The sequence below is a fragment of the Megalobrama amblycephala genome, linkage group LG11 (assembly GCF_018812025.1).
Source record: "Megalobrama amblycephala isolate DHTTF-2021 linkage group LG11, ASM1881202v1, whole genome shotgun sequence".
Lineage (NCBI taxonomy): Eukaryota > Metazoa > Chordata > Actinopteri > Cypriniformes > Xenocyprididae > Megalobrama > Megalobrama amblycephala.
In genome coordinates this window covers 34,634,609-34,660,065 of record NC_063054.1, presented here as the reverse complement: position 1 = coordinate 34,660,065, position 25,457 = coordinate 34,634,609, and the positions used below count along the sequence as shown (strand labels likewise).

General features: G+C 35.5%; 1 protein-coding gene and 1 long non-coding RNA gene across 2 annotated transcripts in view; one reads left to right on the top strand and one right to left on the bottom strand.

Moving 5' to 3' along the window:
• The window catches only part of gzf1 (GDNF-inducible zinc finger protein 1), a 7,766-nt gene extending 2,593 nt beyond the window's left edge, over window positions 1-5,173 (bottom strand). The window contains exons 1-4 of the mRNA XM_048207646.1: window positions 5,098-5,173; window positions 3,230-4,512; window positions 439-533; window positions 198-365 (exon numbers count right to left, since the gene is read on the bottom strand). Coding sequence (XP_048063603.1) covers window positions 198-365; window positions 439-533; window positions 3,230-4,500 — 1,534 coding nt within the window. The 5' untranslated portion in view covers window positions 4,501-4,512; window positions 5,098-5,173. The remainder of the gene's footprint in view (window positions 1-197; window positions 366-438; window positions 534-3,229; window positions 4,513-5,097) is intronic.
• Window positions 4,411-25,457, top strand: LOC125278454. The gene is made up of 3 exons (XR_007187146.1): window positions 4,411-4,537; window positions 24,383-24,494; window positions 24,657-25,457. It is a non-coding gene; the product is annotated as an uncharacterized LOC125278454 (long non-coding RNA).

The following is a 25,457-nucleotide window of genomic DNA, read 5'->3' as shown; positions in this document are numbered from 1 at the left end:
TGCTTTATCATCACCAGCCTATGGTTATGCTTATGAACTATATTTATTGTAATTATAATTAATGCAATTATTTATTGCACATTGGTGTCTTTCATCAAACAGCTTTTCCCACTATTTTATATTATCAATATAAAATGACCATTTTTGCACTACTTGAGTGAAATGCACAGCAATATTCAGCTACTTGTGAAGGATACCTGTGTGTATTTTCATATGCTGGTGGAGGGAGTTCCTCTGAGCAAATGCTCTTCCGCAGGTTTCACATTTGTAGGGTCTGAATCCAGAATGGATTCTGTTGTGATGTTTCAGGTATTCTTTGGATGCAAAGCTCTTCCCACAGTTCTCACACATGAACGGCTTTTCACCTAGAGAAGAGGAAGTCATCATCTTTTGCCATCATATTATTTCTCTTTCAGTAACAAGAATCAGTTCACTCACCTGTGTGGCATCTTCTGTGGTAAGACAGCATGTGGTTCTGGGTAAATCTGGCATCACAGAGGTCACAGGCGAAAGGTTTTTCTCCGGTGTGGATCCTGGAAATATAAGATAGAATGCTTAAATAATTAATGCATAACCCAAGATGTTCATTAAGGATGCATAACATATATGTGACTATTTCAGTATTTGCAATTTAAACCACCATGTTTAAAGGGATAGTTCACCCAAAAATTGTCATTAATTACTCACCCTCATGTCGTTCCAAACCGTAAGACATTCGCTCATCTTCTGAACAAAAATGAAGATCAACTACCACTTTAAAGCCCCAGAAAGGTAGTAAAGACATCATTAAAGTAATCCATGTGACTCCAGTGGTTTAAAGGGTTAGTTCACCCAAAAATGAAAATTCTGTCATTTATTACTCACCCTCATGCCGTTCCACAACCGTAAGACCTTCATTAATCTTCGGAACACAAATTAAGATATTTTAGTTGAAATCCGATGGCTCCGTGAGGCCTTCATAGGGAGCAATGACATTTCCTCTCTCAAGATCCATTAATGTACTAAAAACATATTTAAATCAGTTCATCTGATTCATCTGTGCTCCGATGCTTCCTGAAGCAGTGTTTTGAAATCGGCCATCACTAAATAAGTCGTTATTTTGTTTTTTTGGTGCACCAAAAATATTCTCGTCACTTTATAATATTAATATTGAACCACTGTACTCACATGAACTGATTTAAATATGTTTTTAGTACATTAATGGATCTTGAGAGAGGAAGTGTCATTGCTCCCTATGCAGGATTTCAACTAAAATATATTGATTTGTGTTCCAAAGATTAACGAAGGTCTTGCGGGTGTGGAACGGCATGAGGGTGAGTAAAAAATGACAGAATTTTCATTTTTGGGTGAACTAACCCTTTAACCTCAATTTTATGAAGTGACGTGAGTGCTTTGTTTGCTCAAAAAAAAAAAAAAAAAAAAAAACATAATTTACCACTTTATTTACAAAATATTAATCTCCAATGTGTTTATGAGAACACCATGATGCATACATGTTGTGTTGACATAAGAGCGGACGTTGTTACACGAACGTGCGTTGGAGATTAATATTTTGTAAATAAAGTGGTAAATTATGTTTTTTTTTTTTTTTTTTTTTAACAAAGCACTCGCATTGTTTCATAAATTGAGGTTAAACCACTGGAGTCGCATGGATTACTTTAATGATGTCTTTACTACCTTTCTGGACCTAGAAAGTGGTAGCTGCGTAGTCTGTCAATGGAGGGACAGAAATCTCTGATTTCATCAAAAAATATCTTCACTTGAGGGTGAGCAATTAATGGCAGAATTTTCATTTTTGGTTGAGCTAACCCTTTTAACAATTATAATTCCACCACTTTTCATTTTCTGCACTAGTATTCTAAAATGTATTTTGAAAGGTTTTTGTTTTTCACCAGGTGTGAACAGTATTTTTTGTCAAAATACTGACATCATACTATATGAAATTATATATATATATATATATATATATATATATATACACAGTACAGTCCAAAAGTTTGGAACCACTAAGATTTTTAATGTTTTTAAAAGAAGTTTCGTCTGCTCACCAAGGCTACATTTATTTAATTAAAAATACAGTAAAAAACAGTAATATTGTGAAATATTATTACAATTTAAAATAACTGTGTACTATTTAAATATATTTGACAAAGTAATTTATTCCTGTGATGCAAAGCTGAATTTTCAGCATCATTACTCCAGTCTTCAGTGTCACATGATCCTTCAGAAATCATTCTAATATGCTGATTTGCTGCTCAATAAACATTTATGATTATTTTCAATGTTGAAAACAGTTGTGTACTTTTTTTTTTTCAGGATTCCTTGATGAATAGAAAGTTCAAAAGAACAGCATTTATCTGAAATACAAAGCTTCTGTAGCATTATACACTACCGTTCAAAAGTTTGGGGTCAGTAAGAATTTTTATTTTTATTTTTTTGAAAAGAAATGAAAGAAATGAATACTTTTATTCAGCAAGGATGCATTAAATCAATCAAAAGTGGCAGTAAAAACATTTATAATGTTACAAAAGATTAGATTTCAGATAAACACTGTTCTTTTGAACTTTCTATTCATCAAATAATCCTGAAAAAAAATATTGTACACATTAAATGTTTCTTGAGCAGCAAATCAGCATATTAGAATGATTTCTGAAGGATCATGTGACACTGAAGACTGGAGTAATGATGCTGAAAATTCAGCTTTGCCATCACAGGAATAAATTACTTTGTGAAATATATTCAAATAGAAAACAGTTATTTTAAATTGTAATAATATTTCACAATATTACTGTTTTTTACTGTATTTTTAATTAAATAAATGTAGCCTTGGTGAGCAGACGAAACGTCTTTTAAAAACATTAAAAATCGTAGTGGTTCCAAACTTTTAGACTGTACTGTATATATATATATATATATGTGATATTATATTATAGGCCATAAAATAAAAAAAATTAGATTTCCACTTTTTCTGAGGAAAATGTGAGCAATGCCTGTGCAAATTTTGCTGTCATGATGGTAGCGTGTTGTGGCTTGTTGCCAGGGTGTTGCTATACAGCTGCTAAGGTTTTCAGAACAGGTTGCTAATATGTGTGGCTAATAACGAGTGGTTGCTTACTGACAAAAGCCAATTTGATGAAGCATTCATATTTTAACACCCTAATATTTAGAGTAGGAGATTTTGGGGTTTGTTCAAATCACTTGAATCAGCCAAACTAGTGTATCCCACTACCTTTGATGTGTCTTGAGGGCTGAACTCTGGGAGAATCTGGATCCACACTCATCGCATTTGAAGGGTTTGTCCCCCGAATGCGTCCTCTCATGCAGAGTCAGGGCCGTTTTGGAGCTCAGAGATTTGCCGCAGATGTGGCAGTAGTGCCTGTCCGTGCCGCCCTCGTGCACCTGCCGTCTGTGGCGGGTCACGTCCTTCTTGCGCTTGAAGGTTTTGTTGCAGATATCGCAGGGGAAGAGCCTCTCGTCGTTGTGCACGTGCCTCTGGTGGATTTTCAGATTGCAGCGGTTGGCAAACGTCTGCTGGCAGATGTCACAGCGGAACGTGGTGTCCATTTGAACCCCGTGGCTGACCTTCAAGTGTTTCATGTAGCTCTTCTCGTAGTAGAAAGAGCGGCTGCATTTTTCACACCTGTACTTTGCAGTTCCTTTCTTGATTTCCTTCTCTGCTTCATCTGCCTCGTCACCCTCGTCCATTTCCTCATTAGGCAGGTAGTCTGATTCTTGAGGGTCTTCCTCAGGTCCCTCATCGTGAGGTGACTCGGACCCAGTGTCATCGCAAGTGTCTTTTTCACCCAAAGCATCCTGTAATGGTTCTGCCTGTGGATCATGTGACATCTGTTCTTCTTCTGCTGCCGTGTCGGATTCGTCCAACGTTTCTGTTTGTATCTTTGACTTTTTCAGAGGGAAGTCCACAGAGACTCTGCGACCGGCTAACCTACTGCTTCTCCTGCCGTGCACGTCCAGTTCTGTCTCCTTCACATTTTCGGGCACTTTCACTGTCTTTTTTCTCTTTATTGCTCTTTTCACACATTCTTGTTTTGTCTTGACTTGTGTACTTGAAGTATTTGAATCCACATCATCTTTCTGCAGAGATTCAGCTGAAACGGCGCTGGGAATTTCTGCCTCACATGCATCCACCAAGTCTTGGCACTTCAGGAGATTAGCCATTTGTAATACAGTACTGATGTAACTTTTCTCCACCTCCATTTTCCCAGAATACACATACTCCAAGAATTTTGCAAATGCATTTGGTGAAATTTCACACAGGAAAATCTTTTTCACTTGGTCACTAGCTAAGAGATGGGATTTGAAGTAACCACTGGATGCGGCGAGGACCACCTGATGGGCTTCAAACTCCTCCAGCTCTCCTTGAAAGTCCACCTGCACTGTGATGTCGCACAGGTTTCCCATGGTCCTCAGCTTCCACATGGCATTGAGCAGATTTTTATGGTGACAGCTGGATTGCAGTTGAACAAATCCATCACTCATCTTCACTGGTTTCTGCAACTGCCACGACATAAATAAGGTAAGTCGTTTAACAGACACATTTATCATTTTATATATATATATATATATATATATATATATGCATTTACTGTGACAAATTCTTTTTTCAATAGCGATTTTTTTTTTTTACAAACAGGCAATATTATGATAAACAACAACGCAGATTTTTAAACACCTTATAAATCACTTTGAGTTGTTTTTTAATGAATATGACCACTGTATTTCTGTACATTAATGTTAAGCCAGTTATTGTAACGTTACATGCTAAACTTTAGCTTTGTAGGTCATGGTAACGACCCAAAATATATATAAACCAATATATCTCGCAGTCTCATTAAAATGTCTTTTATTTACATAATTATTTATACGTGTTCATTCATCTGCTTTGAAGCAAAAACCGTCAAGAGAAAATAAAATGGGACGCTAAAGCAGTTAGCATCATTAGCTTTGTCTTCAGATATTAGAAACGGTGCTAATGTAACTTAAGAGAGAAATACAGGTGAATAGATCAGATGTTAAATATCCATCTGTGACATGCCGTGAAAGGAGGGTTTGCATTGCAGGCTGGAGATTTCTTACCGTAAGGCCAGTAAAACGACAGCCCTGTACAAATCAAATCCACAGGCACAACAAGAGTATTTCCGGTAGAACGCGCATTCACCGCACACTAGAGCAGAAGGCATCATGGGAAATTGAGTTTTTCTTTTAAAGATTATCTTAATTCGTATTTTTTTTAATTACATTCTGTCTGTTAAATCCCTCCCATATAATAATAATAATAATAATAATAATAATAATAATAATAATACCATACTTTAAGTACGTATGTAAAACTAAAAATACATAAGATTTTCTTTTTTTTTTTAAATTGATTTAAAGCTTTTTTATTAACTTGTAATTGTTTGTGTTTTGTATGGATAGATTAGATTTGTCTGATTTTTATTATTTTATTTATTACTGAAGCCCTCATATTTCATGCATAATATGCATATAATATGCATGCGTGTATATATATATATATATATATATATATATATATATATATATATATATATATATATATATATAATCAAATGAAATTTGTTTTATAATTTCAAACTTTTTATAATTTCAGATTAGGTTTTTCTACATAACTTGCCCAGTGTTTTTTTCTTTTTTGTTTTTTTGGGTCAGAGATCTAAAGACATGTCCGTGGTGGAAAATATTGCTCATGCTTTAAAGACAACCACCCACCCACTCTGTGCCGGTGGCTTGTGACCTTTGCTAAACAAGATATTGCTCTTAAAATACTAAAGGGCAAATGAGTTCATGGGTAAACTGTTACCACCCTATTACTATTTTTGTCTGTGAATGCATACAAGGAGGACTGCAATCTGCTACAATCTGTATGCATTTTTTGGGGGGGAGTTATTTTCCCCTGTTTCTCAGACCATACAAGTGCAGGTCTATAGGGAATTGTTGGGCCTAATCTGAAACACCAGCTTCAAGACTCGTGTTCACAGATGGGCAGAGATTAAAAATATAGATGAAGCCTAACAAGCTTAGTTTTTGGTTTTATTACAGAGCTACTAGCAGTAAATCTCTGTAGTAAATGAGTGAGCTCAGAATTGAATCACACAAAATTGCATCGCACATGTAGTCACGTTTTAAACACATTTTCTGACGTTATTTAAAGCCTGTAGCTATTTAATTAAAAAAAAAAAAAAAAAAAAAACTGGAATAGCAATAATATTTATGTGGTATGCAATGTGTAAACTATGCACAATATGTAAATAATGTATCCCACTCCCACAATGCAATGAACTTGAATATATAGAATACTATAGGAAATCTAAAGAACCTTTTTCCAGTAAAAATAACCTTTCCATAGATGTTCTTCATGAAACCATCAATGCCAATAAAAAACCTTTATTTTTAAAGGGTTAGTTCACCCAAAAATGAAAATAATGTCATTAATTACTCACCCTCATGTCGTTCTACACCCATAAGACCTTTATCTTCAGAACACAAATTAAGATATTTTTGATGAAATCCGATGGCTCAGTGAGGCCTCCAATACCAGCAAGATAATTAACACTCTCAAATGCCCAGAAAGCTACTAAAGACATATTTAAAACAGTTCATGTAATGTTATAAAGCGACGAGAATAGTTTTGTGCGCCAAAAAACAAAACAAAAATAACGACTTTTCAACAATATCTAGTGATGGGCGATTTCAAAACACTGCTTTGAAGCTTTAAAAATCTTTTATTTCGAATCAGTTGTTCGGAGTGCCAAAGTCACGTGATTTCAGCAGTTTGATGCGAATCACTGATACGAAACAAAAGATTCGTAAAGCTTTGTTGAAAAGTCGTTATTTTTGTTTTGTTTTTTGGCGCACAAAAACTATTCTCGTCGCTTTATAATATTAATTTTGAACCACTGTAGTCACATGAATTGTTTTAAATATGTCTTTAGTAGCTTTCTGGATCCTGAGAGGTTCGGTGACATTGCTGGCAATAGAGGCCTCACTGAGCCATCGGATTTCATCAAAAATATCTTAATTTGTGTTCTGAAGATGAACGAAGGTCTTACGGGTGTAGAACGATATGAGGGCGAGTAATAATGACATTATTTTCATTTTTGGGTGAACTAACCCTTTAAGAGTGGTTTGAGTCATACAAGCTCATGTCCACCAGATGGCGCTGTTGCACACAAATTAGCTGAAAGCGGATAATGGAAAACTGGACCTGAGTTTGGTATGGTATGCATGTCCGGGCTTGGCATTTGATCCTCTGCATTAATTTGATCTGGACAAAACCCACCCGCTAGACACTGAAAACTAAACACAGACATGGAAATACAGTGCAGTAATGTGGAAGCCCTCCTTAGTTGTTAGGACATGTCAAGTTTAAACTGACTAAAAGTGACAGAGGCATTTCTAAAGCTTCCACTGCCAAGACGTTTTCCCCTCAACGGCGGTCCCGTTTCACGCACAACGTGGTTTCATAAAATGCTCCAACTTTGGTATTAATGATCTGTTGAAAGAAATCTGGACTCTTTATGTATTAATTCGAGTCATGTTCTGTCACGCTAATCAGATGCAAGTTTAGACATTTTCTGTGTGTTAGTCCTCCAGGATTCACCAGGAGGTTTACGTGGCCTGCCAAGCGCTCTTTATTGACATAGGAAATCCATATGCCTTGCATTTCCCTTAATGAGTTCTGCAAGTGCGCGGCTCCTTCCGGTGACTCATGCTGCACTTGTGTGGACCGGAGACTGTGGTTTTCCATTTACCTCTGGAGCTCCGCCACGGCGTCTGCGCTGCTGTAACCCGGCACGCTTTCAAAACCAGACAGCTACAGAAGGCCCTCCCTCTCCCCCGGCTCAAAACAATGGAGCCACATCTGCCTCGGCGCATTATGGTAGGCCTACTGTTGGTCTGGAAATCTTGTTGAGTGTCAGAGAGCAGGAAACCATGAAAAGGAATGCTAAGGTCACACTTTCACGCCAATAAAGACAGAATGCTCTTAAAAAGTAAGACAGCAGGAAGAAGTGGTGTAGTTAAACTCTTTTTAAATGACAACACAATAATGGCATTTAGCTGCCTTTCACCTTGCAGCCTGTTACATGTTATAGGTGCCCTAGATTCAAAAATTGAATTTACTTCGGCATAGTTAAATAACAAGAGTTCAGTACATGGAAATGACATACAGTGAGTCTCAAACTCCATTGTTTCCTCCTCCTTATATAAATCTCATTTGTTTAAAAGACCTCCGAAGAACAGGCGAATCTCAACATAACACCGACTGTTACGTAACAGTCGGGATCATTAATATGTACGCCCCCAATATTTGCATATGCCAGCCCACGTTCCCAACATTATGAAAGGCATTACACAAGGGCAGCCAGTATTAACGTCTGGATCTGTGCACAGCTGAATCATCAGACTAGGTAAGCAAGCAAGGACAATAGCGAAAAATGGCAGATGGAGCGATAATAACTGACATGATCCATGATAACATGATATTTTTAGTCATATTTGTAAACTGTCTTTCTAAATGTTTCGTTAGCATGTTGCTAATTTACTGTTAAATGTGGTTAAAGTTACCATCGTTTCTTACTGTATTCACGGAGATAAGAGCCATCGTTATTTTCATTATTAAACACTTGCAGTCTGTATAATTCATAAACACAACTTCATTCTTTATAAATCTCTCCAACAGTGTAGCATTAGCCGTTAGCCACGGATCACAGCCTCAAATTCATTCAGAATCAAATGTAAATGAGAGCGCGATTTAAAGGGGCCGCAACCTGAATCGGTGCATTTCTAATTATGCCCCAAAATAGGCAGTTAAAAAATTAATTAAAAAAAAATCTATGGGGTATTTTGAGCTGAAACTTCACAGACACATTCAGGGGACACCTTAGACTTATATTACATCTTGTAAAAAAACATTCGATGGCACCTTTAAAGGGTTAGTTCACCCAAAAATGAAAATTCTGTCATTAATTGCTCACCTTCGTTCATCTTTGGAACGTAAATTAAGTTTTACGAATCTTTTGTTTCAAATCAGTGGTTCGGAGTGTATCAAACTGTCAAAGTCACGTGATTTCAGTAAAGAGGCTTTGTTACATCATAGGTGTTTCAAAATGTCAATAATTCACGTGACTTTGGCAGTTTGATACGCGCTCCGAACCACTGATTCGAAATCGCCCACCACTAGATATTATTGAATAAAGTCATTTTGGGATTTTTTTTGGCGCACAAAAAGTATTCTCGTCACTTTATAACATTAAGGTTGAACCACTGTAGTCACATGAACTGTTTTAAATATGTCTTTAGTACCTTTATGGGCATTTGAAAATGTTAATTATCTTGCTGGCAATAGAGACCTCACTGAGCCATCGGATTTTATCAAAAATATCTTAATTTGTGTTCTGAAGAAGAACGAAGGTCTTACGGGTGTGGAACGACATGAGAGTGAGTAATAAATGACATAATTTTCATTTTTGGGTGATTTACTCCTGTAATATACATAGGCATAAAGTGAGACCAGAACTAGTTACTTGTCACGACTACTGTATATCTCAGTAACTATAGGGTTTTGATTGTATATGTAGTCATGTATATGTAATCATATATGTATAATTGTATAATATTTTACAATTCAAAATGTCTGTTGGCAAAAAGATATGGTTCGATATTATTGTTTCCTTTTCCATTCTTGTCCATTCTCCTTCATTTTTCTACACTGTAAAACCCAATAAGTTCAGAATACTCAAAACATTTAAGTAAACTAACTCATTTTTTTTTAAAGTTGGTAGAACTTAAAATTTTTGTGACAAGTGGGGCGGGGCTGAGAGCCATGGAAGCGGATCAAGGCCAGTGTGGTGCACAGGTGTCTCTCACTAATAATCCCGTCACCAGCATCCCTTTCCCAACTGTTAATTACATACAGTTAATTTACATAAACATCACATTCAGATCTTGGTTAAATGTTACATAGCAAATAACACATGCTATTATAACTATCAGAGAGACTGTCATTACATACTTGCATATATGTAATCAAACAACATATGTGGTCTTAAATGTTTTGCAGCTCATCCTCAACCTAACCACAGGCTCTACTCTTCACCACAGTGGTAACCCTACAAAACTAACATAACAGAACCCCCCAGAATCACAACATTAAACATTAACTTATATCTCCATATGTTAATCTTGTGCAAAAACACACAAAATAACACTTCATTTCAACAGTTCTTTATATGGTCTGACGCAAAGCATGCTGTGAATTAGAAATCTGCTGCAGCTCAACTCAATCATATTAAGTTCAGCTTACTACAATGAAATTTTGAGTTCATGCAACTTTTTTCTATTAAGTACAATGAACTTTCATTATTATTTGAGTAAAACAAACTCATTTAATTTAATTAATTTCACTGTTCGGTTTTACAGTGTATTAATATTATTATATATAATTTTTTTCAGGGCAAGTTGTCAATACATACATATAAATCCTTAGATCCTTTAAATCCTAACATCCACATGGAGTGACGCACACGCACCCGGCCATCCACGTGCTATGCAGCCCGATACGCAACAAACTGTGTTCTGACACCAGCATTAACTTCTTGAGCAATTTGAGCTACAGTAGCTCGTCTGCTGGATCGGACCACACGGTCCAGCCTTCACTTCCCACATGCATCAATGACTCTTGGCGCGTCCATGACCCTGTTGCCGGTTCACCACTGTTCCTTCCTTGGACCACTCTTGATAGATACTGACCGCTGCAGACCGGGAACACCCCACAAGAGCTGCAGTTTTGGAGATGCTCTGATCCAGTCGTCTAGCCATCACAATTTGGCCCTTGTCAAACTCTCTCAAATCCTTACGCTTGCCCATTTTTCCTGCTTCTAACACATCAACTTTGAGGAGAAAATATTCACTTGCTGCCTAATATATCCCACACACTAACAGGTGCCGTGATGAAGAGATAATCAGTGTTATTCACTTCACCTGTCAGTGCTCATAATGTTATGCCTGATCGATGTGTATAATAAGAATGGAAATCATCAGGACTTAAATGTTTGTTTCTAAACAGAAATTGGCTTTCAGAAACAAAATTTGCTGGAGTAAACAACTGACAATTGACGTCTAGCCTCAAGAAGCAAATATTTACCAATTATGGGGTTTGGGAATTTGTTCTTATTCTGTTGATATAAAAGGAAATGATTAAAATATTACAGATGCTATAATGAAATGCAAAAATGGCAGCAGATATTTCCAAATTTTAAATTGGACAGAAGGAACCCAAACAAACCCAAACTCTGAAAATATCTTCTGTATTTATATTGGAGGTTTTAGCAGATGCCACCAAAGTGACCAAAACAACCAGTTAGTGTTTATATGCTCTGGTTATGAGCTGCAGTCACAGCTTTCCTCCTGTATTGCTGGAATCGGGAAATGTTGTCCTTGACTGACCCGGCATTGCTCCGAATTCTATCCCTTTTGCTGGAAATCAACAGCATGCTGGAACGGAGTGACTTTTTAATACAAAATAACCACGTGAATCTCTGCCTGGTTTTAGATTCAACCGCATTGTTAATAGTCTTCCAGTCAAACATACTTCCAGGCCAATGTTCCTCTGTGGTTGCTATTTCTTCCATCTTAATTCAAAATAAATGTTATCATGGACAATACTTGCTTGAAACTCAATATGGCCTACAAGATGACCAGCAATTTTTCAGCAGATGCAATGTGAGCGTGTAATGATGTACGGTACGAGAGGACAGGGTTTAAACTCTTTAACTTCCTGAGCATGTTTCTGTCCATTTCAATTTAAATTACCATCATGAAGCTTTTAATGTCAATACACTTGAACAAAGAAAGAGGTTTGGAAGATTTTTAAACTGTTTTTGGAGCGGTGCACTTTTAGGAAAAAAAGGTTCAGTGGAATTCTATATAGAGCTCTAGGGTTCTTGACTCAATTTTAAAGAACGCTTTATGCCAAATAGGCGCTATATAAGAAGAAATGTCTTTATTGATTGCATAATACTTGCATGTTTAATGGGTTATCAGCTGTTTAATGAATAAAATTTAATTAAAAAAAAAAGAATTATTTAAACTAAATCCATAAAATGATTCCATGATGGAAACCCTAAAAGATTCTATATATGAAGCGCTTGACAGAACCCTTGAAGGTTCTATATAGAACCTTTTCTTCTACGGGTGTACTTTTGTAAAACGATTGGAAAAGATATTGATGTTTGTTTCCCACATGAGCACTGCAGTTCAACATGTCCGGAGCTTATATGACAATCAGTATTTCAAGGCTTCAGTGCTTATATGCTCTTTTGTTCCTTTTTTAAGAGCCTTAAATTAAATTGAGCATCACAAATATTCCAAACTGGGTCACAGTGGTGTGTGTTGACTATGAAATCATTTTAAAGGGGTCATGGCATGTTTTTTTTTTTTTTTTTTTTTTTTTTTTTTAAATATGTTCCTTAACGCTCAATTATAATGTTACGTTTTTTTTGCACACACACAAACAAACAAACAAATATGTGGAAAAAATTATTCTTTTCAACCCTCATTCTGACCCTCTGTCTGAAATGATCCATTGTTAAGGAATGGCTCCATTAAGGCTTGTCAGTAAACAGGCACTATTATTATTGGCTAATGTCATTGCATAGGAAATGCCCACTTGGTGTTTCACATGATTAAGTGTTTTTAAAACATCATCCGTTTAAAACCGTCATTTATAGACAGAGCATTATGAAATCGTTTACTTGCAGTTGTAGCTGCTGTCAGATCCAGTGCAGCTGACAGTTTCTGTCAAGGAGTTTCTTTGTGAACTCTCATTACACTGTGCCTCGATTACAAAAAAAACTGCAGTCAAATGCTCCGAACAAACATATAATCCTCCAACGTGATCCATGACGCCATTAAAAATAAACCATCCACTTGTTCTTAAAACTTGTTCCTTCTGAAGTCTCTGCAGAAATGATGATGGTGTGTAACTATTCGTCGATGTCTTGCTCTGGAGGCAGGCATATGCAAATGTGTTTGCCCATGTGACATTTTTTGGAGCTTGATTAAATAAATGCTTTGTTTAAAACGATGAGTAATATTAATAACATTAATTTTTATGCAATTATTAAATTACACACTTAAAAAGAACACAGAATCTTGCTTTGTTCAGTCAGATTTGGCTTTTATCTTGCATTTTTTATACCATATAGCCCTCATTTAGCCCTCAATGTATTCATGGCTCTTTAATTATTTTTAGTTTGACAAACAGAAATGTAGATTTTGTCAGCACTGTTTTACCTTCTGTACAGTCAGGGCTCGTATTGAACTGTTTCAGATGAATGTGTACCATTGAACACTTGTTTCATTGACAAAGATATCCAGCTTTGAGAGATAGAGGAGTGATTTATGGCTGTGAGCACAGCTCATGACTCACTGTCTGTTTCCTGAGTTTCTCCTTCATCCGTCCTTGTGTTTCATCCAGGGTGTAACATTATACGGCTCTTAATGCACTCTCAACCTGGACTCAAGGACAACCGCAGGCTAAGAATAGAGCATTTGTGTGATGATTGCTCATCGATTTCACTCTATTGTGGGTGAAATTAGAAAGACATTTTTGGCCCAGGGTAATTCTGTAGTCTGTGTGTTTATGAAATGAATGCAGCGAATGTCACAAATCACGATACATTCAGTCTATTAGCAGTTTATGTTCTTATACTGTGATATATAAGTGTTTCTTCAACTGAATTGTGGACTTTTAGAAAAAACGAAGGTGCATCACTGAATAATTCTGACATTTTTTTTTTTTTCACCAATGTCATTTTTACCACATCTCTAATGTTTCACTGCATTCTGAGTTAGAAATGATATTTTAAACATTTCTGAAACAAAATGACTATTATGACTTTTCATCTTTGTATCCTACTTCTAATTTTCAAACTTTTTTTTTTTTTTTGCATAATTTGATAACATTACAACTTGATTGGCTTAATAATATATTCCATGATAAGTGATATTTTCCTTGATTAGTCTTTGTTCTCTTCACACATCAGGTCTCATATTTCACTGTTGTATCCTTGGTAACCAAGTACACTAAATTTTGAATACTTTATTAGTGGCACAATTTTTTTTTACTGTGTATATAAATAATATAATTTTCACATAATAAATATTTAAATGTACTAAATACTAAAAAACAAAACAACCTTAATATGACCTTATGACCTTCATATCAAAATAAAAGAAATAAAGTATTATTTTTTAATAAAAATCAACCCCTGGTACACAAAAGTCACTTTATTTTTAACTTTCTTTACTATTTTGTGTATAGATACCCAGCTAATAAAAATATGTTCTAAGAACGTTTTGCTAACGTTCCCATTATGTTCTGAAAGCGTTATTTCTCTGAACATTCAAAACGTCCAATTTTTTCAAATGTTTTAAAAACGTTTCTTCTTGGTTACGCAAACATTCCATTTATCATTCTTATGGGAATGTTACTTTTGAATGTTCTGACTGAAACTCTGAAACAAGTAATGGTACAAACCACGTATAAATAATGTTTGTGTGCTAACGTTTGGAGAACATTATTAGACCAGATATCTGGACTGTTTTTGAAGTCCCACACTTCTTGTATGATTAATCTAGTCACACCAGTGAAACTAGAGTAGGACTATGGATGACCACAGATATGAAAATAACCTTTGCCATAACATGAGTCACACTGCAGTCGTGAATGGAACGAGTGTTATATCAATGAACCTGCGGCACTAGATATGATGTCATTATCCTGAAATAGATATTGTCATCTTGTTAGCCAGACAAGTCTAATATTGTCTGTTTGATTGTCCTGAGGGCTCAGGTTTCCCTGTGTTGCCCTTGAATAACTTGTCTTCCTTTTGCATTATCATTGATTGCTTGATCTTCAGCCAATCAGGAAGACTGATCGCACCATTGATGCTTCACAAAAGTGCAGTGATTAATGTATATCGCTCTGCCAGATAACCTTCAATTAAAGGTCATGCCAGATGCTATTGCATGAAGTCAGGGCAGGTAACAGAGCAAAATGAGTTTTACAGTTGAAATACATTGGTTATGTTCAGAATAACATAACATTCTACCAATCTTACCATTTCTACACGGTATGTGATTTTCTGTGTGCTTAAAATTCCTGGATGACCTATTACCTTTGCTAAAATGTGCATTTAGGCCTACAAAAGAGTGGCTATCTGTATCCCACAGTGCATGCGCACCATGCAATCACAATTTTGGATAAAATATAGTTTAATACTGTGCAGAGAATACAAATTTTCTGTATTAATGAATACCGAGACTACATTTGCCACAATTTGCATGAACTGGAGCACACTGTATACCTCAATGCACTGCATTCAACCTGACTTTCATTTCTAGTGTGATATATTAAGTGGGAAAAAAATACCTGCAGTTTTTAACATTTCTTTTATTCATTATTTCATCAGACTGTAAAGAGTTAAGACACTTTTATATAAAATATATTTTCAATTACATTTTATAAAAGTAGTATGCAGTACACGAAATGCAATTTTTCTGTTAAATAAAATATATTTTAAATTGCATTTAAAAAAAAGAATATTGTGCATGAGATGTAAATGTTCTATATATTAAAGAAAATGTACTTTAATTTTTTTAATTGCATTAAAAAAAAGAAAAAGTAACATGCTGTAAATATATACTATATTTTATATAGGTTAAAGAAAATATACTTTAAATTGCATTAAAAAAAAGAAAAAAATAGCATGTTGTAAGTATATACTGTGCACAAAATGCAAATGTTAAAGAAAATATTCTTTAAATCACATTTAAAAAGGAAATTTCTATATGGAATTTTTTTATTGTATATAGAAATTTTCTAAATGTTAAAGAAAATATTCTTTAAATTGCATTTATGAAGTAAATATATACAATAATGCTATAAAGAAAACAATAAAGGTTTCTCTATATAGTGCGGAATATAGATACATTTGACATAATGTGCAGTATAATAGAACACACTGTATCCCATAATACATTCCGTTCAACCTGACTTTCATTTCTCGTGTGATAAATTAAGAGTAAAACAATATATACCTGTGGTTTTTAGGTGCACAGAAAACAAATTTTCTATATGTAGTACGGAATATACATATGTCATATTACATTTGCCATACTTGTATCCCACAATGCAATCTGAAAAACTGACGTTCCATTTCCAGTGTGATTTTCAACATCTCTTTTTTGACTCAAATGTTAACATTTCTACACAAAATGTCATTTAAAATGTGAAATAATTGAATTCCCATATGGTACAGTCATAATAACTGGACTGTTTAATTCAGTAAATGCCACGGAATTAAAAATGCAACAGTTAGGTCATGCGCCGTACACCAGCCGTGCTCGTTAATGGTGTTTTTTAGTGCCAGGTGATTTTATCGGCCATGTGTTTGCATGTTCTCCGTTTTGTCTCTTTGTGTTTTAATTTGAGGAGACATGCTCGTCAGCACATTCCTGACGAATGGAAAAGCCATTAAGTTTCATCCTGTCCTCCTCTTTACCTCTCTCTCTCTCCCTGCATTCCTGCGTTTATGTTCATTATGTTGCATCATCCCACGTCCTCTCGGCTTGGTCATTATGATTACATGTTGCCCTCCTCTGTGATTGTTGTGTACGGGACACCCTCTCTCTCTCTTGCTCTATATCTGTCTGAAAACACACACATACACACATGCGCGCATACACGCAAACATACACACTCTTTCATTTTGCTCACTGCCGCAGGAATTTCATGCCTGGTTAGCAAAGGGAGGCGTTGGAGGCTGTCCAGATGCTTTCCCACAGTGGCTCCTAGACCTTGGCTATTTTGGAATAGCATACTAGCATACTACATTTAGTGTGTCTGCAGTATATAGTATGTGCATAGTGACATTTACAGTGTTTATCATGGCATAATTCTCACTGTTTCACATATTATTTTTTAAATAACTGTAGACAGCATTCAGTATGCATTAAGCAATATGTTAGTATTCCACTCTTGAAATTTACATATACAGTCAAAATTATACAGTATATAAAAATCTAAATTGACATAAAAAGTTTAAATAATGAAATAAAGGTCATAATTATGACATGAAAAGTCGAAATTATGTCAATAAACAATTATGAAAAGTCGAAATTATGACAATGTCAAAATGATGGCATACATAGTCAAAACTGACAAAATCGACTTATGACATGTCGAAATTATGACAAAAAACAATTGACATCAAAAAAGCTGAAATTACGACATAAACAGTCCAAATTGTGACAGTCAAAATGATGACATAAAAAGTTTAAATTATGAGATAAAAAGTGATACTTACATCACAAAACGTCTAAACCATAAGATAAAAAACATAATTATGACATTAAAAAAGTCAAGCTTATAATCGAAGCTTTCCATCGAAGATGGAAATTATGACAAAAATGTTTGAAATTTACAAAATGTCCAAAAGATAACATAAAAAGTTCAAATTATGAGATAAAAAGTAATAATTATGTCATGAAAAGTCTAAATTATGACATAAAAACATAATTATGACATTAAAAAAGTCCAACTTATATGACAAACAGTCAAAATAATGACAAAAAGTCAAAATGATGACAGAAAGTAAGACATGAAAAGTATAAATGATGGCATAAAACATAATGACATTAAAAAGTCCAAATTATGACATAAGGCAAAATGACGACATAAGTCGAAATTATGAGATAAAAAGTACTAATTATGACATAAAAGTCTAAATTATGACAAACAATTATGGCATTAAAAAGTTGAAATTATGACATAAACAGTCGAAATTATGGCAAACATGATGACATAAAATGTAGAAATTAGGAGATAAGGCATAATTATGACATTAAAAGTCAAAAAAGTCATAACTTTACAATATTTTTTAATGACATTTTGACTATTGCTATATAATGAGCATGTCACAAAAAGTAGGTAGCATTCAGTGTATACGGCACAGTATGCAGTAATCAGCATGCTATTATCCATTATAAGCAGAGTCTCTCTCCTCCCTCATCCCTCCTCCTTCTGCCCTCAAGCTCAAAAAATACCCTGTGGTTGAGGTCTGATCTCTCCGGATATGCCTTCATATAAAACACATGCTGGGTTCTGCGCTCTCCAGAGATCGCTCGCAACTACACCATTCAGTCAGACACTCGCTCTCTCTGAAGGGGTCCAAGGCCTCAGTCAAACAGCTGCCTCATGGGAAATGATGGTGTTCCCATGAGAAGGGTTTACACATCTAAAATGAGGCACTGTGGCACGGACAGGTAAGCCCTTTCCGCAGGACGTTGCATAACATGGTCGGATTTTGCCCACTTGTGTAAGCAGCTCGGGTGAAATGGTGTAGTCATGTGCGTGTCCCGTCCGTGTGTCTGAATAGAGCTTTCATGAAAACAAACCTAAAGCAAGCTTATAGGAAAACTAGATGGTGATAATTGTTGGCACCATGACTTCCATAGAGGATCAACACCAAATGCCTACATGACAGTCAGGTCAGGCTGTTCATACAAGATTCTGGTGCCACTCTTCTGCATAATGGTAACCACAAAGTTCAAAAACATTACAGAAACTCTTCTAAATGTCTGAACATTAAACACTAACATTAACTAACAGCATCTTTCCCTTTACTGAAAAACAAGTAAAAAAAAAATTACTCTCCTAATGCAGTCCCTTGAAAAACATGCTGGGAACTACGGATCCACTGCCCGGTTAGTTATGTCAACATTAATTTGTGCGTTTCACTCAACAATGTTAAGTTGACTGAACAAAAACTTAAGTAAATCTGACAATACTCATTTTTAGTAGAAAGTTACATGAGTTTTTTAACTAATGTGAACAAGGGTGGTTTGAGTGAAACTAACAACAGTGAAAGTTTTTTGAGTGCATGCTTTAAGGAAAAGGCATTAAAACATTTCAGTGTTTAGTAGAAAGACATAGCTGTTCAGTATTTTAGGAAGGAAAAAAAAGTGACCTGATCCACTCTCCATCTACTCTTCATATGCTGATTATATGTGCCATAAAAAACTATCAAAGAAAGAAGATAGCCTATATAGGCCTATTTATAGTTTATAAAATGTATCCATTTTACCTGAAAAACATTATATATATATATATATATATATATATATATATATATATTAGAGATGTACCGATATTAAATTTCTCCACCGATAGCTGATTATTCAGTGATATCTGCCGATACTGATATTTGAGGGTTCTGCCTTTTATACCTTCTTTTAAATTAATGATAATTTCATTTCACAATTATTTCTTAACTTTCTGAATGTTATTAATTCATATATAGTTACTATTAATATTGAACATCAAACTGTTTTTTTTTTTTTTACACAAAGCACAAATTCAGTGCATTTTCCTGCCCTCTTTTGATTGACAGGATATATCGGCCATGATTATCGGCTGTTTTTTTAAGTATCGATAGCCAATAGTGTGAAATTTTGCTTTTATTGGCCGATATATCGGTGGATCTCTATATATAAGACCTATTTTATATGGCATTGACCTTACAAATATATAGTATGAATCACATGCATTGAACTTCACAAATGCATGTTAAATAGCTTTTATCAGAAGGGGACTGTGTGCTGTGTATATATGCTCTAAATGCACAATTATTCAAGAACTTCTATGGTGATGTGAACTTTGTTCAAGCCGAAGTAAATAGGCAACATCTCTGAGGACATCAGAAGGTCAACAGCTGAGGTTTGCCTTCTAACTGATTCATAAAGTGTCACTTTTTCAATTTCACAGTCACATCCTGCTGTTTCACACCCTGGCTGTATAGAAGATCATCCTGAATGGTTGGATAGTATACAGACGTTTTTTATTATATTGCATTGTTGCAGAATGAAGTGACAGTTTTGTACTTGTATACAAAAAAAAAAAAAAAATCAATTATATAATTTTCTGAACAGCCAAGCCAAGAGTATGTGCAATCCAACAAAATCATTTCCATGTCTCGCTCTCTTTTATGTCTCCAAAATTTCATGCTCGCATGTTCTGCTTTAGTAGCATTTGTCTTGCAGGTGATATCCATCCAGCAGGAGATGCAGTCTCTTTCTCTCTCGTGTTAAAGCCAAACATGTTTGCCGCTTGTTATCCTTTTCCTCTTTTGACTGCCAAGGTATAAGCGCCTGGGGTGGTTTTGGTGGAAAGATTTAGATATCACAGATTATCCAGATTTTGAAGGATTTCCTTGACATTCCATTAACTTTGACATTGTGTTCGGCTGGCAAAGTCAAAACCATTGCACCGTTTGCAGAGATTCGGGCGTTTCATTAATCACAATTTCAAAAGGCCAATGCGACGGTCACAATTACAGTTACTGTAGAGGAATATGAATATTATGTTCTGTGATAAACAAAATAATCACAAGCGCTGCCTTCTGCCAACGATGACATCATCCATGCGTGCGGGGGAGGCAGACACGATTACAGTCATGCACAGATAAAAAAAGACATGTATGCTATTGTTGCATTGTGACAGTATTATTTTCTAAATTGTTTATGCTGTTGAATTATCAGTAATGCCTTCCAGGAGAGAAACGTCCAGTAAATCGGTCCCACACGACTGTTTATGTGGCTGTTTTTGATCTTTCAAACAGCAGGAATAAATGTTTGACTAATACTTGTAATGAGGCTTGACTTCATGCCACGTCTTGCGCAGGGCAGAAAACCACTCAAATTACTGCAGATATCAATCTCTCCCTGCAGCAGGTCATATAAGCTTGAAGGTTTACGGCCAACATCTGCACCAACCCTCTTGAGTTTTCACCAGAACTTATACTGAGTTCCATAAGCTTTAGGAGAGAAAAATCACAGTTGTTTCTCCAAAGCAATTAGATGAAATGGAGAACAAACTGAGACTTCAAAAGACCCTAGTAATCTCATATGTTTCTCCTTTGGAGTGTCAGAAAAGATCTCGATAATGGCCGAGACTGTTCTCAGATTTGCTTTGATGACACCAAATGTCCATGTGAACCTAAACATCTTTTGATAGCTTTCTTTTGTCATAGTCCTCCAGGGCTCGAATATGGAAGATCATTTCTGCCATATAAGAAAAAACTAAATCATGCTTTGGCAAATCATAAATATGACATAAAAAGTCAAAATTATGATGAAAAGTCTTAGTTATGAGATAAGAAGTTGGAATAATGACATAAAAATCAGAACTGCTATACTAAGTCATTATGACACAAGTCTGTTTTTGACTTTTGGTAACACTTTAGGCTCCGATTCTCACTATTTACTAGTTGCTTATAGCATGCATATTACTAGGATATTGGCTGTTGATTAGTACTTATAAAACACATATTAATGCCTTATTCTGCATGACCATATTGTACATCCCTTAATCCTACCCAATACCTAAACTTAACAACTACCTTACTAACTATTAAAGGTGACCTATATTGCTCCTTTTACAAGATGTAATATAAGTCTCTGGTGTCCCCAGAATGTGTCTGTGAAGTTTCAGCTCAAAATCCCCCACAGATCATTTATTATAGCTTGTCAAATTTGCCCCGTTTTGGGTGTGAGCAAAAACACGCCATTTTTGTGTGTGTCCCTTTAAATGCAAATGAGCTGCTGCTCCCGGCCCCCTTTCCAGAAGAGGGCGGAGCTTTAACAGCTCACGCTTCGGTTGCTCAACAACAACAAAGCTGGAGAATCTCATGCAGCCAAAATGAAGATTGTCAGTAACGGTGTTCAGCCTTACATTGTTCAAACCGGAGTCGACACTGATGGAGAGACTCAGGAAGAACTTTTAACATGCATCTGGATGTTTCTTATGTAGTTGTTGTGGAGTTGATTCGAGTTGAATTGACCCTCGTTTGTGAAGCAGTCCGGCATAAAATGACAGCATGGCAACAACACTCTACTACAACAACTCATCCTCTTCTCTAAAGCAGCCCAACATGGCCTCACCCCCTTTGTTGTGTGTTGCGGGGGCAGGGTTTATGTAAATTTTGGGGTTTGTGATGTCAGTAACGTGGGAAGAAGCTCGTTGTAGTCCCTACCAGCCATTTGTTGTAGTCCTTAAACAGAGAATTCTGTAAAACAAAATATCTCCCTTTGCATTGAACTTTGAGTGTCTTAACAAAGCTGATTCTTAAATGAAACATACAGTAATTTAGGACTCCGCGAAGTCTCCTGAGCTATGAAAGTGCAATCTCTACAGTTTTCCTCTGGGTTTACCTGCCATTAAAACGATGCACTGAAATGCACTGAGAAGAAAAAGATAAGACTTAAATAGACTCTGTACTGTGGATGCAGTCAGTCTGGTGCATGTATGAAGTGAGACATGAGCTGTCTAGTGTTGTATCTGTCTGACAGTAGAGTATAAATCAACAGGTGCCGCATGAATCGTACCATGTGCCGCAGCCACGAGCGGAGAGGGAAAACTCTGTATCCCTCATTAGGCGAGCTTGCTCTCTGCAGCTCAATGAGTCGGGTTACCGTGGTGATGAGCGTGTTGTCATGGTTGTTTTTGGATGAAGTCTATATCTCAGATGATGTGAGAGCACAGGTCATTTTGTTAGACAGCAGAACTGCATGAATCTACTTTAAGTAGGCCAAAGCACTGATGCAACACATGCTGACTACAGTAAAGAAATACAACACAAACATGAACAGCAAACACCAGTTGATGTGTAGTAGTGTACGTCCATGCAAATTCAGTTCATTCATGTTTTGAGGTTTTTTATTCAGTCTGCATGCTGTTTCCTAGACCATCTAAACATCTTCTACACTGTAAAAAAAATCCCAGTAAAATTTACGGTAAAAAAACGGCAGCTGTGGTTGCCAGAACTTTACCGTAAAAAATACAGTAGCAACATAAAAAAAAAATCTGTTACATTTACGGTAAAATAACGTATTTCATTAACTTATATAATGTTAATTTACCAACCTAATGAAGTACTAATATCTGTTTTGTACCTTTATAATACACTGACAGTCACCAAACACAGTGGTGATAAGAGTCACATGATGAATCAAAGTTCATCACAAGCAGATTTTCCACAAGCTGAGAAGGACAACACTAACATATAGAAGGTTCACACAGTGTCATTCACACACACACTAAACACCATCATGGTAACATGCATGAAATTTTAAAAATGCAATAAACATTAATTTAACAACATTAGATGTAACATAAAACCCTAATGTACATAACTGATTAGAAAAAAAATGAGAAAAACTAAGAAGAAACAGAGTTATTTCAACGAAAATATATCAAATGTGAAGTGTCACGCAGGGAATTGTGGGAATGTCAATTTACGTTTTTTTTAATGTAAATTTTACAATTAATTGTTATTTTTCACTTCCAAAAACTGTGAATTTAACGGTATTTTACTGTAAAATTACATTAAATGTACCGTTAGATCTATTACAGCTATTCACCGTATATAGTACGGAAACTTTCTGTAAACCAATTGACAGTTTTTCACCGCAGCATTTTTACAGTCTTTTACTGTTAAAATCACGGTCATTTTTTACAGTGTACAAGCATTGACCCAATGCATTTAATTTGGACTTACAATTTTTATCAATTTTTTTTGCACTATTTAATACAATTACATATAAAATACAATAATAACATTTTTACAAATTTCAGATGCTCTTTTAATCTATTCTACATTTTTATCATCTATTTTTACTTTTTACTATTTCTTTTATATTTTAAGGGGTTTGTATTAATGTTCCTAGTTTACATATGTGGGGAAATTACTTTTATTTCCATTTGAAATAAATCTCCATAAATTGTTTTAATTAATTAATTAATTTATTTAACAGAAAATGTTAAATATTATGCTCTCATTTAAATTTATTAAGGACAAAAACATTTAATTTGCATTTAATTTTTATATAAGGGAATTTATAAGGGTCAAATATTATATTATAATTTAAAATTTTGAAAAAATTACAAAATAGAATTATTAAAAATTTATATATATATATATATATATATATATATATATTATATAGATAGATAGATAATAATTTATATGTTAAATTAATGTAGTTTTAAATATGTTTTACATATAAATTATTTTCGATCTCTTAAGCCTAAACCTAACCCTCACAAAACCATTTTGTATTTGTTATATTTTTATTAAGACATTATTTAGCATGTTTGTTGATCATGTTAATTTAGATGCCAGGAACTTGCAAGCATTTGGTGTCGTATCGGTTGGTCTGAATGGATAATGAAATATGTCATGCCAAAGACAAATGTGTCTTCTCATTCAATTCCTTACAGACGTGTTATCATCACAGACTGGGGAAGCATTAGCCAGGACAGGCTCAATGTCAATGATGTCAAGGAACCGCAGCAGAATAATAGCTCTGTGAAACCAGCCCATCTAAATGCCGTGAGGGCTCTTATCGACTTCTCTGATGATATATGTGTTGGTAATGTGTGAAAAATGACTGCTACTATTGCAGTTGGGATTACTTTGTGGCAAGGACGCATGTATCTTGAAAAAAATATGCATTGCATTAACCTTTCATTGAATGTTCTTATTATTGCACAGTTCGTCTCTGCTGTGGAATAAAGGTTGAGTGTGTGCGAATGACCCACCCATACGGTCGATGACTCATCGTGCAGATAAACTACCTGAAACGTCAACGTCGCTGGACTCCATCCGCTGCACTGCTTGACAGCCGGGGTTCTGTTAGGCATGCTGAGAGGGGAATCCCGCCTAAGACAGAGCGTGCATGCGCTTTTCTGCGGCTGCGCGGATGTTCCCGAATAGCCTACCATTAATGAGGATGACTCATCCCTAGAAACCCCACTGGATGGGTGCGGAGGTGATTCACCATGTGCTATCCAAGGATGCCCTTGAGTCTAAACCCAAGAAAAGTGTCACGCTGTGCATAGTTGGTGTTTCCACTGAGAGTTCGTATAAGCAGAGGAGGATTGAGGTCACAATCTGCTTGGGGTCCTTTTTGCCTTCATGTTTCATTAATTAGTAAGACTCTCTGATTACAGCCTTAGCTTTCATTTATGGCTATTTTAAGGATGACATACAGTTTTTGCACCGCCCACCTTACGCCCTCCAACTGTGGATAATTTGCTGCTTGGTATTGCTTTGTGCTCAAGAAAGCATAATTTATTCTTTGTTAAAAATATTATATTGTGGAAAATAGGCCTTTCTATGCACTTTTTTTTCTTGTAGCTGGTAGAGCCTGGCGCTGGCAATGCTGAGGACACTGATTCAATTCTCAGGAATGCACATGCTAATAAAAAGCACAGATTGGATGCTTTGGTTAATTGAGTTGCTTTTTAAAGTCACCATGAAATCAAAATGGACAATTTTTATTTTATATGGACT